We start from the raw sequence: 20,395 nt of genomic DNA on the forward strand, positions 1-20,395 counted from the left end.
CTACATTACATCAATATGAGCAGTAAGTCAGTCTGCTACATTACATCAATATGAGCAGTAAATCAGTCTGCTACATTACATAAATATGAACAGTAAGTCAGTCTGCTACATTACATAAATATGAACACTAAGTCAGTCTGCTACATTACATCAATATGAACACTAAGTCAGTCTGCTACATTACATCAATATGAACACTAAGTCAGTCTGCTACATTATATCAATATGAACACTAAGTCAGTCTGCTACATTACATCAATATGAACACTAAGTCAGTCTGCTACATTACATCAATATGAACAGTAAATCAGTCTGCTACATTACATAAATATGAACACCTTTCAGTCTGCTACATTACATCAATATGAACAATAAGTCAGTCTTCTACATGGAAAGATCTCACTCACCTATTGTGTGTGTGTGTGTAGTGCGCTGAACCAATGCAGTGTCGAAGTATATCAGAAGATCGGGACTCTGTACCCGGAGATGGGCGTGCACGAACGTTCCCTGGACTTCCTGATTGACCTGCTGCACAAAGACCAGCTGGATGAGACGGTGCACGTGGCGCCACTCACCAAGGCCATCAAATACTACCAGCACCTGTACAGTATCCACCTGACAGAGCAGACAGAAGACTGCACCATGCACCTGGCTGATCACATCAGGGTACCTAGAATCTTTATTCCAAGTGTGTTCAATGCCAAAAACTTTTAAGTCACAAAATCTGACTGGAAGGATGTTGTTAAACCTAGTGGGTACCTTGAACTATGTATCTCCACGTGACTTCTTCTTACACGCTCCCTCTCCTGCTATCTCTCTCTCGCTTTCTCTCCCTCTTTCTCCCCCCCTCCCTCTCCCGCTATCTCTCTCTCGCTTTCTCTCCCTCTTCCCCCATCTCCCTCTCCCCCTTTTCCCGCTATCTCTCCTTCTCTTTCGCTCCCTCTCCCGCTATCTATCTCTTTCTTTCTCGGCCTCTTTCTCCCCCCTGCTCCCTCCCTCCTGCTATCTCTCTCTCTTTGTCTCCCTCTTTCCCCCTCCCTTTCCCGCTATCTCGCTCTCTTTCTCTCCCTCTTTCCCCCTTCCCTCTCCCGCTATCTCGCTCTCTTTCTCTCCCTCTTTCTCCTCCCCTCCCTCCCCCTCTATCTCTTTCTCTCCCTCTCCCCCCTCCCCCTCTCCCTCCCCCTCTCTCCCTGTCTGTAGTTTACCCAGAGTGCGTTGGACTGTATGTGTGTGGAGGTTGGTCGTTTGCGTGCGTTCCTTCACACAGGGCAGGAGAAGACGGACCTGGCCGTGCTGCTGAAGGATCTAGAGACTTCCTGTTCTGACATCAGACAGTTCTGTAAGAAGATCCGCCGACGCATGCCTGGTACGGACGTACCTGGGATACCTGCTGCACTCACCTTCCAACAGCAGGTAACCAATCAGCACTCACCTTCCTACAGCAGGTAACCAATCAGCACTCACCTTCCTACAGCAGGTAACCAATCAGCACTCACCTTCCTACAGCAGGTAACCAATCAGCACTCACCTTCCTACAGTAGGTAACCAATCAACACTCATCTTCCTACAGCAGGTAACCAGATCAGACTTGGTTTGGGTTACAGCGGGTAGAGACTGGCCACAGTTTTGGCACAATATCATATAGACAGAGGCCTGAGCAGTATTTATATAGAAAATAATACAATATTTTGCGTAATTTTACATCTAGCTAAGGTGTATGGTGCAGTATATCTCAAGTTAACAAATACGCAACGTGTTGTCTCATGTAAACAAAGTCGGAGCTGTTGGGCAGGTCTGTCTCACTGTCTATGCATTTGGATAGAGAGCAAATCAAAAAGCCCGACCTTCATTTACCCATTGTGACACACACATGTTGCAAACTCCATTTTAGACCAGACTGACTTTATGACCAAAATGATCCTGTTTACACTTTGTAGTCAATTCTGACTCCTATCGATGCCAAATACTGTAGGCCGTTTTTTAAAAAAGAATTTCTAGCTTTTTAAAGGCTGTAACTCTTTAAGGGATTTTGTATACATTTGGAATTCATGTTGGAAAACAATAATGTTGGGGGAAGTCTTCATAAATTTTACTTTGTGGATGGAACATTTTGTACGATTTATTACAACATTGGTCATAAATTCCATATTCCTATTAGAAAATATCAAAGAAAGGCTTTAGGAACAGCATTAATGACGTTCCTGTATTGCAAAGTAAAGAGTATGAAATCAAATTGAACACAAACATCATTATAAGAGAGAAAATCCCCACCCATCATTCATGATATTTAATACGGACCATCCAGTGTTCTGTATACGATTGAGTCATTATGGGGTGTAAAGCATCTTCCAGCAGAGAAGAGCTGGCTGGTGAAAGGCAGTTAACTTGACAGGGAGCTTAGAGATATTAAACATCACATGAAATGAGAACACGTTATCCGCCCACTTTCCTAAACACTTCTCTTAGGATACTTCTCTAGGGATACTTCTCTAGGGATACTTCACTAAGGATACTTCTCTAGGGATACTTCTCTAGGGATACTTCTCTAAGGATACTTCTCCAAGGATACTTCTCTAAGGATTCTTCTCTAAGGATACTTATCTAAGGATTCTTCTCTAAGGATACTTCTCTAAGGATACTTCTCTATGGATACTTCTCTATGGATACTTCTCTAAGGATACTTCTCTAAGGATACTTCTCCATGGATACTTCTCTATGGATACTTCTCTATGGATACTTCTCCAGACATACAAAACCAGAAGGCATATCTGTTACTCAAAAAGGATTTGAGACTTAACTTTTATAATGCCATTAAAACATTCCAAATCAATCGTAAACTACGTTATTTAAAGTCTGACCCTTCCTGATAGAATGGGGTTTGGTTATTCCACACCTCACCATTATAGCCTTCCTGATAGAATGGGGTTTGGTTATTCCACACCTAACCATTATAGCCTTCCTGATAGAATGGGGTTTAGATATTCCACACCTAACCATTCTAGCCTGTCTGATATAATGGGGTTTGGTTATTCCACACCTAACCATTATAGCCTTCCTGATAGAATGGGGTTTGGTTATTCCACACCTAACCATTATAGCCTTCCTGATAGAATGGGGTTTGGTTATTCCACACCTAACCATTATAGCCTGTCTGATATAATGGAGTTTGGTTATTCCACACCTCACCATTATAGCCTTCCTGATAGAATGGGGTTTGGTTATTCCACACCTAACCATTATAGCCTGTCTGATATAATGGAGTTTGGTTATTCCACACCTAACCATTATAGCCTTCCTGATAGAATGGGGTTTGGTTATTCCACACCTAACCATTCTAGCCTGTCTGATATAATGGGGTTTGGATATTCCACACCTAACCATTATAGCCTTCCTGATAGAATGGGGTTTGGTTATTCCACACCTAACCATTATAGCCTTCCTGATAGAATGGGGTTTGGTTATTCCACACCTAACCATTATAGCCTTCCTGATAGAATGGGGTTTGGTTATTCCACACCTAACCATTATAGCCTGTCTGATATAATGGGGTTTGGTTATTCCACACCTAACCATTATAACCTTCCTGATAGAATGGGGTTTGGTTATTACTCACCTAACCATTATAGCCTTCCTGATAGAATGGGGTTTAGTTATTCCACACCTAACCATTATAGCCTTCCTGATAGAATGGGGTTTGGTTATTCCACACCTAACCATTATAGCCTTCCTGATAGAATGGGGTTTGGTTATTCCACACCTAACCATTATAGCCTTCCTGGTAGAATGGGGTTTGGTTATTCCACACCTAACCATTATAGCCTTCCTGAAAGAATGGGGTTTGGTTATTCCACACAAAGTAGAAGTTTGAAGTCCTTTATGTATTTAACTATATTTGGAGAGAGGCCAAATAATAGGCAGGGGAAATACATCTAGATAAACTTTTCCATTTTAGTCACGTATACTCTTCCTAAAATGGAAAGATCTCCTTGAAGCCAGATGTTTAAACTTAAACTCCTGGTTTCGATTAAAACACATTCATTTTGTCACCTTGCATCATCATCTTCGGTGATATAAATACCTAGATACAGTAATTTACCTCTGATCTAACTGGGATATATAAAAAAACAAAAATGGAATTTGATGTTCATTTTTAATGAAGTGGTGCGACAGCGTAGCCTAGTGGTTAAAGCGTTGGACTAGTTAACCGAAAGGTTGCAAGATCAAATCCCTGAGCTGACAAGGTAAAAAAATCTATCGTTCTTCCCCTGTCCCCTAACCCACTGTTCCTTGGCCGTCATTGTAAATAAGAATTTGTTCTTAACTGACTTGCCTAGTTAACCTCTATGGGACCGGCGGGACGAATTCGTCCCACCTACGTAACATCCACTGCCAGCCTGTGGCGCGATTTTCAAAATCTTCAAAATCCTATTACTTCAATTTCTCAAACATATGACTATTTTACAGCCATTTAAAGATAAGACTCTCGTTAATCTAACCACACTGTCCGATTTCAAAAAGGCTTTACAACGAAAGCAAAACATTAGATTATGTCAGCAGAGTACCAAGCCAGAAATAATCAGACACCCATTTTTCAAGCCAGCATATAATGTCACCAAAACCCAGAAGACAGCTAAATGCAGCACTCACCTTTGATGATCTTCATCAGATGACAACCCTAGGACATTATGTTATACAATACATGCATGTTTTGTTCAATCAAGTTCATATTTATATCAAAAACCAGCTTTTTACATTAGCATGTGACGTTCAGAACTAGCATACCCCCCGCAAACTTACGGGGAATTCGCTAACATTTTACTAAATTACTCACGATAAACGTTCACAAAAAGCATAACAATTATTTTAAGAATTATAGATACAGACCTCCTCTATGCACTCGATATGTCCGATTTTAAAATAGCTTTTTGGTGAAAGCACATTTTGCAATATTCTAAGTATATAGCCCAGGCATCACGGGCTCGCTATTTAGACACCCGGCAAGTTTAGCACTCACCATAATCATATTTACTATTATAAAAATGTCATTACCTTTTGTTGTCTTCGTCAGAATGCACACCCAGGACGTCTACTTCAATAACAAATGTTGGTTTGGTCCAAAATAATCCATCGTTATATCCGAATAGCGGCGTTTTGTTCGTGCGTTCCAGACACTATCCGAAATAGTAAAGAAGTGTCGCGCGCTTGGCGCAATTCCTGACAATAAAATTCAAAGTATTCAATTGCCGTACGTCGAAGCATGTCAACCGCTGTTTAAAATCAATTTTTACGTCATTTTTCTCGTAGAAAAGCGATAAAATTCCGACAGGGAATCTCCTTTTCGGCAAACAGAGGAAAAAATCCCAAAGGCGGGGGCGGTCGGGGTCACGCGCATAAGCTAGTGTCTCTTGATGGGCCACTTGAGAAAGGCGATAATGTGTTTCAGCCTGGGGCTGGAATGACGACATTCTCTTTTTTCCCGGGCTATGAGAGCCTATGGACGACGTGGGAAGTGTCACGTTAGAGCAGAGATCCTTAGTAAATGATAGAGATGGCAAAGAAGTTCCAGAAATGGTCAGACAGGCCACTTCCTGTAAAGGAATCTCTCAGGTTTTGACCTGCCATTTGAGTTCTGTTATACTCACAGACACCATTCAAACAGTTTTAGAAAATTTAGGGTGTTTTCTATCCATATGTAATAAGTATATGCATATTCTAGTTACTGAGTAGGAGTGGTAACCAGATTAAATCGGGTATGTTTTTTATCCAGCCGTGTCAATGCTGCCCCCTAGCCCTAACAGGTTAAATAAAGGTAAAATAACATTTTAAAAAAGACTGTGGTGTCTTCAGCTAGTTGGCTAACTGAGATGTTAGTTCCCAGCACAGATAGCTGTGTTTATATCATTACAGTTCTTCAGCTGGATAGCCAGCATCTTAGCCTCCATAATGTGGACTAACTGAACAAACTTGTATAATTACCAAGTTTAACTTCTAAACGAGGTGATGTGCCCACCTCTTAATGACACAGAGCTATTTATGTCCTGGTAGCAGGCTTTGATCAAATCTATAAACTTATCCCCAAAACCAAAGAGTTCAAGTACCCGGAAGATTAAATTTATATTCGACCGTATCAAATTTCTTTCTAAAAGTAAGATAAAACCGTCGTCTTCAATTAGATCTCTGTTTTCAAGTAAGTCTAAAACTAATATTATGTTGTTGTGAATTGATCTACCTGTCATGAAAAAATATTGTGTTTCGCTGATGACTTGTTCTATACATTCCTTAAGGTGATTTATGTAAACATAGGCTAACAATCTGTCGATAGGTGGGTGAATGAATGGGGGGGGGGTCTGTTATCCAAGAATTGGGGGATCTTTTCCAGGTTTGGGAATCACGATTATTCCATCGTGTTTCATTAGTGGTAGGGAGTATGTCATCTGTAAAGATTTCCACAAATCTAAGGTTTTCCCTTGTAAAAGTTTGCGGTAAGCCCATCCATGTCCTGGTAATTAAGAATATTTTAAATTAAACTTCCAGTAGCCGTTATTGCAAACCCCTTTTAGGTCTAATGAGATAATTACATAGTCTGTTAATGGGACAGCAGACATGGGAACTTCTGAAAATAAATTCTAAAACCAATGGTAAATTCTAGAAGCATGAGAAGCAATGGGTTTAAACCAAGATAATTGTACTATGTCAGGCTGAAGTATCTCCAGTTATCAATAAGCACATGAGCATAGCAACAATACGTGAAAATTACAATTTGGGATGGGAAACAGAAAACGTTGTTGATCTGTCTAACCCATTCATCGTAAAATAATAGTGCTGTCGGTGTGAAAACATTTCCCGGCAGTCTTTCCGATTTTAGATTTGACACATTTTCCAATAGAGTTCTGTTATTTTTTTTTGCCGTTCGTTGTTGTAACTATAAACGTCAATAAAAGACTCCTCCAGATTCAACACAACCATTGACTATGCTCTTCCTCTTTCGTGTTTATTACCTTCCCTGGACAGTTATAATAGCAAGATGCCGACTCCCGCTGAACATGCGGAGCAGTGACTGAAGAAGGTTTTATCGCCCACTTGATTAGTCCAAAACTTTATGTCCTCAGCACTTAATTGCATCCCTTGAAGAAAAGTGCAATTAGAATTTTTTTTCCCCTTTACAAAATAATAGTATGGCTTTCATTTTAAGATTGTTTTTCAGTCCCCTTTGCGTTTAAAAAAATAAGTGTGAACACACCAAATAAATGCTTGTCGAACGACTAGCTAAATGTAAACAAGAGAGGTTTTAACTTACTACTGTAGTAAGTAGAACAATGGCCCCTTTTTTAAAACTATAAAATCTCTCCTCGTAAATCAGGTCAAGTTAGCTGACTGTAAACTATAACATCTCTCCTCTTAATCATTAACGCGATGTCTGTTAATTCATCGGAATGGGCCTCAGAAAAAGGAATTATTTAAGTAGCTGATTTCGGACTGTTTGATCCCCCAGGTGTGATCTGATGTGGTCTCTCTCTGTGTTTTTCTCCCCCAGGTGTGATCTGATGTGGTCTCTCTGTGTTTTTTCTCCCCCAGGTGGCAGATATTCTGCTGGACTGCAGGAAGCACCTGACCTGGGTGGTAGCCGTGCTGCAGGAAGTGGCGGCTGCAGGAGCACAGATGGTTGCCCATCTAGGCGAGCAGGAGGGACTCTCCGCACTCAAACTAGAGGACGTGGCCTTTAAGGCTGGAGAGCAGGTAGTACACACACACACACACACACACACACACACACACACACACACACACACACACACCACACACACACACACACACACACACACACACACACACACACACACACACATTAAAAATCATATTTTCCCTAACCTTAATCCCAAACCTTTAACCTAAACCTAACTCCTTACCTTAACCCTTAACCTAAACCTAACTCCTAACCTTAACCCCAAACCCTTAACCTAAACCTAACTCCTAACCTTAACCCCAAACCCTTAACCTAAACCTAACTCCTAACCTTAACCCCGAACCCTTAACCTAAACCTAACTCCTAACCTTAACCCCGAACCCTTAACCTAAACCTAACTCCTAACCTTACCCCCGAACCCTTAACCTAACTCCTAACCGCTAGTCTTTTTCCTTGTGGGGACCGACGAAATGTCCCGAATTTTCCTTGTTTTACTATCTTTGTAAGGACTTCTGGTCTTCTGGTCCCCAAAAGGATAGTAAAACCAAACAAACCCACATACAGTACACACACACACACACACACACACACACACACACACACACACACACACACACACACACATACACACACACACACACACACACCGTAACTCTATATATATAACCTGTCTGTCTCTCTCCAGATCTATGGAACTCAAGGTTCTAACCCCTACGGGTGCCTGCGTCAGTCCTGCTGCATCGTCATAGCAACCATGAACAAGATGGCCACCGCCATGCAGGAAGGAGAGTACGACGCAGATAGACCCCAGATCATGGTAACTATAGCAACGTCTTGACTGTAGGTACTGTAGTCTTAGTTCCAGAGGTTAGACTCCAGGTTAAACATCCATGTTTAGTTGGAACTGGAAGAAATGTATATATTCATTTTATTAATTTATTACCGTTTTATTATTTTATTATGTTAAGCTCTTTGAACTGCATTTTTGTTGTTGTTGTTGTTGTTGGAACTGTGCTATATCAAGTTTGATTGGTTGATGGGGTTGTGTTTGTCCAATTGATTGGTTGATAGGGTTGTGTTTGTCCCTTTTGATTGGTTGACATGGTTGTGTTTGTCCCTTTTGATTGGTTGACGCGGTTGTGTTTGTCCCTTTTGATTGGTTGATGCGGTTGTGTTTGTCCCTTTTGATTGGTTGACGTGGTTGTGTTTGTCCCTTTTGATTGGTTGATGCGGTTGTGTTTGTCCCTTTTGATTGGTTGATGTGGTTGTGTTTGTCCCTTTTGATTGGTTGATGTGGTTGTGTTTGTCCCTTTTGATTGGTTGACGTGGTTGTGTTTGTCCCTTTTGATTGGTTGATGCGGTTGTGTTTGTCCCTTTTGATTGGTTGACGTGGTTGTGTTTGTCCCTTTTGATTGGTTGATGTGGTTGTGTTTGTCCCTTTTGATTGGTTGATGCGGTTGTGTTTGTCCCTTTTGATTGGTTGATGTGGTTGTATTTGTCCCTTTTGATTGGTTGATGCGGTTGTGTTTGTCCCTTTTGATTGGTTGACATGGTTGTGTTTGTCCCTTTTGATTGGTTGATTCGGTTGTGTTTGTCCATTTTGATTGGTTGATGTGGTTGTGTTTGTCCCTTTTGATTGGTTGATGTGGTTGTGTTTGTCCCTTTTCATTGGTTGATGTGGTTGTGTTTGTCCCTTTTGATTGGTTGATGTGGTTGTGTTTGTCCCTTTTGATTGGTTGATGTGGTTGTTTGTTCCTTTTGATTGGTTGATGCGGTTGTGTTTGTCCCTTTTGATTGGTTGACGTGGTTGTGTTTGTCCCTTTTGATTGGTTGATGTGGTTGTGTTTGTCCCTTTTGATTGGTTGATGCGGTTGTGTTTGTCCCTTTTGATTGGTTGATGTGGTTGTGTTTGTCCCTTTTGATTGGTTGATGCGGTTGTGTTTGTCCCTTTTGATTGGTTGACATGGTTGTGTTTGTCCCTTTTCATTGGTGATGCGGTTGTGTTTGTCCCTTTTGATTGGTTGATGTGGTTGTGTTTGTCCCTTTTGATTGGTTGACGTGATTGTGTTTGTCCCTTTTCATTGGTTGATGTGGTTGTGTTTGTCCCTTTTGATTGGTTGACGTGGTTGTGTTTGTCCCTTTTGATTGGTTGATGTGGTTGTGTTTGTCCCTTTTGATTGGTTGATGTGGTTGTGTTTGTCCCTTTTGATTGGTTGATGTGGTTGTGTTTGTCCCTTCCCAGACACTTCCTCCGGTGGAGCTGCGTGCAACAGCCCTCAGAGCGGAGATCACCGACGCAGAAGGACTGGGCATGAAGCTGGAGGACAGAGAGACAGTCATCAAGGAGCTCAAGAAGTCACTCAAGTTCAAGGTACGCTAACACACTTCCTGGTGACCTCTCTGAACACACTAGATCAAGGTACACTAACACACTTCCTGGTGGCCTCTCTGAACACACTAGATCAAGGTACACTAACACACTTCCTAATGACCTCTCTGAACACACTAGATCAAGGTACACTAACACACTTCCTGATGACCTCTCTGAACACACTAGATCAAGGTACACTAACACACTTCCTGGTGGCCTCTCCGAACACACTAGATCAAGGTACACTAACACACTTCCTGATGACCTCTCTGAACACACTAGATCAAGGTACACTAACACACTTCCTGATGACCTCTCTGAACACACTAGATCAAGGTACACTAACACACTTCCTGATGACCTCTCTGAACACACTAGATCAAGGTACACTAACACACTTCCTGGTGACCTCTCTGAACACACTAGATCAAGGTACACTAACACACTTCCTGGTGACCTCTCTGAACACACTAGATCAAGGTACACTAACACACTTCCTGGTGGCCTCTCTGAACACACTAGATCAAGGTACACTAACACACTTCCTGGTTGCCTCTCTGAACACACTAGATCAAGGTACACTAACACACTTCCTGGTGGCCTCTCTGAACACACTAGATCAAGGTACACTAACACACTTCCTGGTGGCCTCTCTGAACACACTAGATCAAGGTACACTAACACACTTCCTGATGATCTCTCTGAACACACTAGATCAAGGTACACTAACACACTTCCTGATGACCTCTCTGAACACACTAGATCAAGGTACACTAACACACTTCCTGGTGGCCTCTCTGAACACACTAGATCAAGGTACACTAACACACTTCCTGATGACCTCTCTGAACACACTAGATCAAGGTACACTAACACACTTCCTGGTGGCCTCTCTGAACACACTAGATCAAGGTACACTAACACACTTCCTGGTGGCCTCTCTGAACACACTAGATCAAGGTACACTAACACACTTCCTGATGACCTCTCAATGGTTTAACAACAATGAAAGCAGCACCCTAACACAGAGTTAAGCAGCCTTACTAAGGCTGGGATTTAATACCATCTTGCTTATAGACAACAGTATGTTTTTTTAAGGCAGTGTTACCGTGTTCATGGAGAGACTGCATCAAAGGTAAACGCTGCAGATGTGGGTTAAATTGGAAATTACCTTTAAATGTCTAATTACCTTTTAAATGTCTAACAGTGCGGTTTCAGATTTAATCCCAACCTAAGGCTGAACACTGTAGGCTAAATGAACCCTTCCTAAGTGGTCACATTGAGAGATGGTTCCCTTGTAAGGACAGTAGTGAAACGCTTGTGTTCCTAGCTCCAACAGTAGTGCAGTAATACCTGACAACACAAAACATCACACACATCATCCAACAAAATTTTAAATAAAGGAATTAAGACATAATTCTGAGCAAATAATGTAAGAAATAACAACAAACATTTTTTTTAAAAACCTTCAAAGTTGGTTAGGAGCTAGGAACAGGGCGACCGTGTCTGTCGATTGGTCGATCTGTCGATCTTGTGTGTGTCCTCAGGGGGAGGAGCTGAGTGAGGCTAGTGTCCGGCTCAGTCTGTTGGAGAAGAAACTAGACAGTTCATCTAGAGACGCAGACGAGCGCGTAGAGAAGATCCAAACTCAACTAGATGAGACTCAGACTCTGCTCAAGAAGAAAGAGAAGTAAGAACACAACGCAACATACACATGTCTAGACGGTATACACGTAGTGGACATGAGTCATGTGGATGGTATACAGTAGGTCACGGTCACGTGATGAGGTAGCAGCCGCCTGCGACTTTAAAATCAGTTTATTTTCCCTCCCTTGGGCCAAGGAACGACACTGTTTTTGGAAATCGCAGGTCGGGGATACCTCATCACGTGACCATGAGCTACTGTATACCATAGCAGGTCGGGGCTACCTCATCACGTAACCGTGAGCTACTGTATACCATAGCAGATCAGGGATACCTCATCACGTGACCATGAGCTACTGTATACCATAGCAGGTCGGGGCTACCTCATCACGTAACCGTGAGCTACTGTATACCATAGCAGATCGGGGCTACCTCATCACGTAACCGTGAGCTACTGTATACCATAGCAGGTCGGGGCTACCTCATTACGTGACCCTGAGCAACTGTATACCATAGCAGGAGGGGCTACCTCATCACGTGACCAGGAGAAACTATGACCGACTCATGTCTGCTACGTAAACTCTTAGAAAAAAGGGTTCCAGAACAGTTCTTCGTCTGTCCCCGTAGGAGAACCTATGGACTCTTTTGGGTTCTCCTACGGGAGACTGCCGAAAAACTATTTTAGGTTCTAGCTAGCTCTCTAACCCTGTTTCTGGAGAGATACCCTCCTGTAGGTTTTAACTCCAACCCTGTTCCTGGAGAAATACCCTCCTGTAGGTTTTAACTCCAACCCTGTTCCTGGAGAGATACCCTCCTTTAGGTTTTAACTCCAACCCTGTTCCTGGAGAGATACCCTCCTGTAGGTTTTAACTCCAACCCTGTTTCTGGAGAGATACCCTCCTGTAGGTTTTAACTCCAACCCTGTTCCTGGAGAGATACCCTCCTATAGGTTTTAACTCCAACCCTGTTCCTGGAGAGATACCCTCCTTTAGGTTTTAACTCCAACCCTGTTCCTGGAGAGATACCCTCCTGTAGGTTTTAACTCCAACCCTGTTCCTGGAGAGATACCCTCCTGTAGGTTTTAACTCTAACCCTGTTCCTGGAGAGATACCCTCCTGTAGGTTTTAACTCCAACCCTGTTCCTGGAGAGATACCCTCCTGTAGGTTTTAGCTCCAACCCTGTTCCTGGAGAGATACCCTCCTGTAGGTTTTAACTCTAACCCTGTTCCTGGAGAGATACCCTCCTGTAGGTTTTAACTCCAACCCTGTTCCTGGAGAGATACCGTCCTGTAGGTTATAACTCCAAAACCTGCAGGAGGGGTTTCTCTCCAGGAACAGGGTTGGAGTTAAAACCTGCAGGAGGGTATCTCTCCAGGAACAGGGTTGGAGAACCCTGGCATAGAGAGAATATGTAGGATAGTATTGGCATACCCAATATTGCTCCAGTTAATTTTTTGGAATTGGCTGAATTGAAATGGAATTGATCCCAACCCTGGTTATCACCAATTCATCCTTACTATAGAGGGGTCATTGTCAATCATTCTGATCTAGAATCAGTTTATAACAGATGTATATTTCCTCTGTAGGGAGTTTGAGGAGACCATGGATGCGCTGCAGGCTGATATCGACCAATTGGAGTCGGAGAAGGCGGATCTGAAGCAGCGTCTGAACAGCCAATCAAAGATGACCATGGACGGGCTGAGAGGAGCGCCAACGTTGGGCATCGCCTCCATTGTCACGGGGATGACAGGAGGTTAGTGGGGCATCGTCTTCCGAATACGGCCTTGAAACCATTTAAAACTTTCACTGTTATATCTACTCCCATCTGTTAGGGGACTATTCAGACGTAGGGAATGTAAACCTTTCCAACAAACTTCTCAGTAGTTGGAATTCAGAGTTAAAATTATGCCGTGAGATGTAGTAGGGAGTTGTAGTTTCTCTTGAGATAAATCAGATCCAGACTGAACTGTGTGATGTAGTAGGGAGTTGTAGTTTCTCTAGAGATAAATCAGATCCAGTCTGAACTGTGTGATGTAGTAGGGAGTTGTAGTTTCTCTAGAGATAAATCAGATCCAGACTGAACTGTGTGATGTAGTAGGGAGTTGTAGTTTCTTTACAGATAAATCAGATCCAGTCTGAACTGTGTGATGTAGTTGGGAGTTGTAGTTTCTCTAGAGATAAATCAGATCCAGCCTGAACTGTGTGATGTAGTAGGGAGTTGTAGTTTCCAACAGGCTAATATTCGACATAGTTTAGCGCATAAAACATGGTAATTAACCTCTATGGGCTAGGTGGGACGCAAGCGTCCCACCCGTGGTGCACTCCATCAACAGCAGGTGCATTTCAAGAGCGGCAAATTTGAATCCAAATAAATGTCAAAATTCAAATTTTTCAAACATACAACTATTTTACACCCTTTGAAAGATAAACATCTCCTTAATCTAACCACGTTTTACGATTTCAAAAAGGTTTTACGGCGAAAGGATAAATTTAGAGTATGTTAGGACAGTACATTTACAAGAGTTGTGTGTAATGTTGTGCCAATTCAAAGACAGGCGTCCCCAAAACCATAAATCAGCTAAAATTATGCACTAACCTTTTACAATCTCCAACAGATGACACTCCTAGGACATTGTGTTAGACAATGCATGCATTTTTAGTTCTATCAAGTTCATATTTATATCCAAAAACAGCGTTTTACTGTGGCGTTGATGTTCAGGAAATCGTTTCCCTCCAATAACCGGCATTCAAGTCAGCACCACAAATTAAATAATTAAAATTAGAAAACATTGGTAAAATATTATATTGTCATTTAAAGAATTATAGATTTACATCTCTTGAACGCAATCAACTTGCCAGATTTAAAAATAACCTTACTGGGAAATCACACTTTGCAATAATCTGAGCACTGCGCCCAGAAAAATACGCGTTGCGATACAGACTAGCCGCCATGTTGGGGAGATCTAAAATCGAAAATACTATGTAAATAATCCATTACCTTTGATTCTCTTCATCAGATGTCACTTCCAGGTATCACAGGTCCATAACGAATGTAGTTTTGTTCAAAAAAGCTCATCATTTATGTCCAAAAATCTCCGTCTTGTTAGCACATGATCTAAGCCCGCCGGACTTCACTTCATGAACGAGGGGAAAAAATATATTTACGTTCGTTCAAACATGTCAAACGTTGTATAGCATAAATCATTAGGGCCTTTTTTAACCAGAACATGAATAATATTCAAGGTGGACGAATGCATTCTCTTTTATAACGTATTGGAACGAGGGTACCCAACATGAACTCGCGTGTCTAATGGGCCATCATCGTTCCATGGCTCTTGTTCGGTCAGATCTCCCTCCAGAAGACTCAAAACACTTGTAAAGGCTGGTGACATCTAGTGGAAGCAATAGGAAGTGCCAAAATATTCCTCAGCCCCTGTGTTTTTCAATGGCATAGGTTTAAAGGTAATAGAACACATCAGGTATCCACTTCCTGTCAGAAAATGTCTCAGGGTTTTGCCTGCCAAATGAGTTCTGTTATACTCACAGACACCATTCAAACAGTTTTAGAAACTTTAGAGTGTTTTCTATCCATATATAATAAGTATATGCATATTCTAGTTACTGGGTAGGATTAGTAACCAGATTAAATCGGGTACATTTTCTTATCCAGCCGTGCAAATACTGCCCCCTAGCCCCAACAGGTTAACTACAATGACCACAATTCATAGCGCATCTACTTGTCTGGTCTGTTTATTTTACGCCTGCTATGGAAGAGACAGCAGAATGAGATTGTGAGGAGATATTGAGAGCAGCTGTTGCTTCACCAGGTATCTCTACCTGAAAGTACCTGATTTAAGTGATTGATAGTTGATTTTCAGCAGTCATAGTATTTATTTACTTTGAAGAACTACAAAATAGTGATTTTTGTCAGACAGCAGCTCTATAGAGCTTTTTAATGAAATAATAAAGTCAAATAAAACTAAAGAAATATACACAACGACTAAAATAGTTTATTAAAGTAATGCGAATAAATGATGGTTAATTAGTGATAAGCAGTAATGGACAGTCACTACCATCATGGCACTTTTATTCATGGTTTTATTCTGTATTAAAGTGTTTTAGGGGCAGCAGGGTAGCCAAGTGGTTAGAGTGTAGAGGCGGCAGGGTAGCCTAGTGGTTAGAGTGTAGGGGAGGCAGGTAGCCTAGTGGTTAGAGGGTAGGGGCGGCAGGTAGTCTAGTGGTTAGAGTGTAGGGGAGGCAGGTAGCCTAGTGGTTAGAGTGTAGGGGCGGCAGGTAGCCTAGTGGTTAGAGTGTAGGGGAGGCAGGTACCCTAGTGGTTAGAGTGTAGAGGCGGCAGGGTAGCCTAGTGGTTAGAGTGTAGAGGCGGCAGATAGCCTAGTGGTTAGAGTGTAGGGGCGGCAGGTAGCCTAGTGGTTAGAGTGTAAGGGAGGCAGGTAGCCTGGTGGTTAGAGTGTAGGGGAGGCAGGTAGCCTAGTGGTTAGAGTGTGGGGCGGCAGGTAGCCTAGTGGTTAGAGTGTAGGGGGGGCAGGTAGCCTAGTGGTTAGAGTGTAGGGGGGGCAGGTAGCCTAGTGGTTAGAGTGGAGGGGAGGCAGGTAGCCTAGTGGTTAGAGTGTAGGGGAGGCAGGTGGTTAGAGTGTAGGGGAGGCAGGTAGCCTAGTGGTTAGAGTGGAGGGGAGGCAGGTAGCCTAGTGGTTAGAGGGTAGGGGGGGCAGGTAGCCTAGTGGTTAGAGTGTAGGGGAGGCAGGTAGCCTAGTGGTTAGAGTGTAGGGGAGGCAGGTAGCCTAGTGGTTAGAGTGTAGAGGCGGCAGGGTAGCCTAGTGGTTAGAGTGTAGAGACGGCAGGTAGCCTAGTGGTTAGAGTGTAGGGGAGGCAGGTAGCCTAGTGGTTAGAGTGGAGGGGCGGCAGGTAGCCTAGTGGTTAGAGTGGAGGGGAGGCAGGTAGCCTAGTGGTTAGAGGGTAGGGGCGACAGGTAGTCTAGTGGTTAGAGTGTAGGGGAGGCAGGTAGCCTAGTAGTTAGAGTGTAGGGGCGGCAGGTGGCCTAGTGGTTAGAGTGTAGGGGCGGCAGGTAGCCTAGTGGTTAGAGTGTAGGGACGGCAGGTAGCCTAGTGGTTAGAGTGTAGGGGGGGCAGGTAGCCTAGTGGTTAGAGTGGAGGGGAGGCAGGTAGCCTAGTGGTTAGAGTGTAGGGGAGGAAGGTAGCCTAGTGGTTAGAGTGTAGGGGAGGCAGGTAGCCTAGTGGTTAGAGTGGAGGGGAGGCAGGTAGCCTAGTGGTTAGAGTGGAGGGGAGGCAGTTAGCCTAGTGGTTAGAGGGTAGGGGAGGCAGGTAGCCTAGTGGTTAGAGTGTAGGGGCGGCAGCGTAGCCTAGTGGTTAGAGTGTAGGGGAGGCAGGTAGCCTAGTGGTTAGAGTGTAGGGGAGGCAGGTAGCCTAGTGGTTAGAGTGTAGGGGAGGCAGGTAGCCTAGTGGTTAGAGTGTAGGGGAGGCAGGTAGCCTAGTGGTTAGAGTGGAGGGGAGGCAGGTAGCCTAGTGGTTAGAGTGTAGGGGAGGCAGGTAGCCTAGTGGTTAGAGTGTAGGGGAGGCAGGTGGCCTAGTGGTTAGAGTGTAGGGGCGGCAGGTAGCCTAGTGGTTAGATTGTAGGGGCGGCAGGTAGCCTAGTGGTTAGAGTGTAGGGACGGCAGGTAGCCTAGTGGTTAGAGTGTAGGGCGGCAGGTAGCCTAGTGGTTAGAGTGTAGGGGAGGCAGGTAGCCTAGTGGTTAGAGTGTAGGGGCGGCAGGTAGCCTAGTGGTTAGAGTGTAGGGGAGGCAGGTAGCCTAGTGGTTAGAGTGTAGGGGCGGCAGCGTAGCCTAGTGGTTAGAGTGTAGAGGCGGCAGGTAGCCTAGTGGTTAGAGTGTAGGGGAGGCAGGTAGCCTAGTGGTTAGAGTGGAGGGGCGGCAGGTAGCCTAGTGGTTAGAGTGGAGGGGAGGCAGGTAGCCTAGTGGTTAGAGGGTAGGGGCGGCAGGTAGTCTAGTGGTTAGAGTGTAGGGGAGGCAGGTAGCCTAGTAGTTAGAGTGTAGGGGCGGCAGGTAGCCTAGTGGTTAGAGTGTAGGGGCGGCAGGTAGCCTAGTGGTTAGAGTGTAGGGACGGCAGGTAGCCTAGTGGTTAGAGTGTAGGGGAGGCAGGTAGCCTAGTGGTTAGAGTGTAGGGGAGGCAGGTAGCCTAGTGGTTAGAGTGGAGGGGAGGCAGGTGGCCTAGTGGTTAGAGTGTAGGGGAGGCAGGTGGCCTAGTGGTTAGAGTGTAGGGGCGGCAGGTAGCCTAGTGGTTAGATTGTAGGGGCGGCAGGTAGCCTAGTGGTTAGAGTGTAGGGATGGCAGGTAGCCTAGTGGTTAGAGTGTAGGGGCGGCAGGTAGCCTAGTGGTTAGAGTGTAGGGGAGGCAGGTAGCCTAGTGGTTAGAGTGTAGGGGCGGCAGGTAGCCTAGTGGTTAGAGTGTAGGGGAGGCAGGTAGCCTAGTGGTTAGAGTGTAGGGGCGGCAGCGTAGCCTAGTGGTTAGAGTGTAGGGATAGGCAGGTAGCCTAGTGGTTAGAGTGTAGGGGAGGCAGGTAGCCTAGTGGTTAGAGTGTAGGGGAGGCAGGTAGCCTAGTGGTTAGAGTATAGGGGAGGCAGGTAGCCTAGTGGTTAGAGTGTAGGGGAGGCAGCGTAACCTAGTGGTTAGAGTGTGGGGGCGGCAGGTATCCTAGTGGTTAGAGTGTAGGATCAGTAACCGAAAGGTTGCTGGATCGAATCCCCGAGCTGAAAAAGTAAAAATCTGTCGTTCTGCCCATGAACAAGGCAGTTAACCCACTGTTTCCAGGCCGTCATTGTAAATAAGATTTTGTTCTTAACTGACTTGCCTAGTTAAATAAAGGTTAAATAAAAAAATTCAACTAAAACAATCGAACCGACCTCAATCAGCACTATTCTCTAATTTAGACGTTTGAGAGCACAAGTTAAAAGGCCGTACAATTCAAATTCTGCATAATTGGTCAGCATTTCATCAACTTCACAGTGGGAAAGGTGACATGTTTATGTGCTTCAGTTTGCTGCCTCCCTCCTCTCCTTATTCACACTCAGATCTGTTATAGACTAACACTGTTATTCACACTCAGATCTGTTATAGACTAACACTGTTATAGACTAACACTGTTATTCACACTCAGATGTTATAGACTAACACTGTTATTCACACTGTTATTTACACTGTTATAGACTGACACTGTTATAGACTGACACTGTTATAGACTGACACTGTTATAGACTGACACTGGTATTCACTCTCAGATCTGTTATAGACTAACACTGTTACTTACTCTGTTATAGACTAACACTGGTATTCACACTCAGATCTGTTATAGACTAACACTGTTACTTACTCTGTTATAGACTAACACTGTTATTCACACTGTTATTTACACTGTTATAGACAAATACTGTTATAGATTAACACTGTTATTCACACTCAGATCTGTTATAGACTGACACTGTTATTCACACTCAGGTCTGTTATAGACTGACACTGTTATAGACTAACACTGTTATTCACACTGTTATAGACTAACACTGTTATTCACACTGTTATTTACACTGTTATAGACTAACACTGTTATTCACACTCTTATAGACTAACACTGTTATTTACTCTGTTATAGACTGACACTGTTATTTAAACTCAGATCTGTAATAGACTAACACTGTTATTTACACTCAGATCTGTTATAGACTAACACTGTTATTTACACTCAGATCTGTTATAGACTAACACTGTTATTCACACTCAGATCTGTTATAGACTAACACTGTTATTTACACTCAGATCTGTTATAGACTGACACTGTTATTCACACTCAGATCTGTTATAGACTAACACTGTTATTTACACTCAGATCTGTTATAGACTGACACTGTTATTCACACTCAGATCTGTTATAGACTAACACTGTTATAGACTAACACTGGTATTCACACTCAGATCTGTTATAGACTGACACTGTTATAGACTAACACTGGTATTCACACTCAGATCTGTTATAGACTAACACTGTTATTCACACTCAGATCTGTTATAGACTAACACTGTTATTCACACTCAGATCTGTTATAGTCTAACACTGTTATAGACTAACACTGGTATTCACACTCAGATCTGTTATAGACTGACACTGTTATAGACTAACACTGGTATTCACACTCAGATCTGTTATAGACTAACACTGTTATTCACACTCAGATCTGTTATAGACTAACACTGTTATAGACTAACACTGGTATTCACACTCAGATCTGTTATAGACTGACACTGTTATAGACTAACACTGTTATTCACACTCTGATCTGTTATAGACTAACACTGTTATTCACACTCTGATCTGTTATAGACTAACACTGTTATAGACTAACACTGTTATAGACTAACACTGGTATTCACACTCAGATCTGTTATAGACTAACACTGTTATAGACTAACACTGGTATTCACACTCTGATCTGTTATAGACTAACACTGTTATAGACTTACACTGTTATAGACTAACACTGGTATTCACACTCAGATCTGTTATAGACTAACCCTGGTATTCACACTCAGATCTGTTATAGACTAACACTGGTATTCACACTCAGATCTGTTATAGACTGACACTGTTATAGACTAACACTGTTATTCACAC

At 43.1% G+C, this 20,395-nt stretch overlaps 1 protein-coding gene across 1 annotated transcript in view; it reads left to right on the forward strand.

Moving 5' to 3' along the window:
* Positions 1-20,395, forward strand: part of LOC106611399 (dynactin subunit 1) — a gene marked incomplete at its 3' end in the record, with an annotated part of 283,242 nt that overhangs the window by 261,650 nt on the left and 1,197 nt on the right. The window contains exons 18-24 of the mRNA XM_082955503.1: positions 429-666; positions 1,201-1,413; positions 7,576-7,737; positions 8,370-8,501; positions 9,927-10,055; positions 11,603-11,745; positions 13,286-13,452. Of these exons, the coding sequence (XP_082811629.1) occupies positions 429-666; positions 1,201-1,413; positions 7,576-7,737; positions 8,370-8,501; positions 9,927-10,055; positions 11,603-11,745; positions 13,286-13,452 (1,184 nt within the window). The remainder of the gene's footprint in view (positions 1-428; positions 667-1,200; positions 1,414-7,575; positions 7,738-8,369; positions 8,502-9,926; positions 10,056-11,602; positions 11,746-13,285; positions 13,453-20,395) is intronic.

This window comes from Salmo salar, chromosome 09 (assembly GCF_965601325.2).
Source record: "Salmo salar chromosome 09, fSalSal1, whole genome shotgun sequence".
In the NCBI taxonomy this organism is placed as follows: Eukaryota; Metazoa; Chordata; class Actinopteri; order Salmoniformes; family Salmonidae; genus Salmo; species Salmo salar.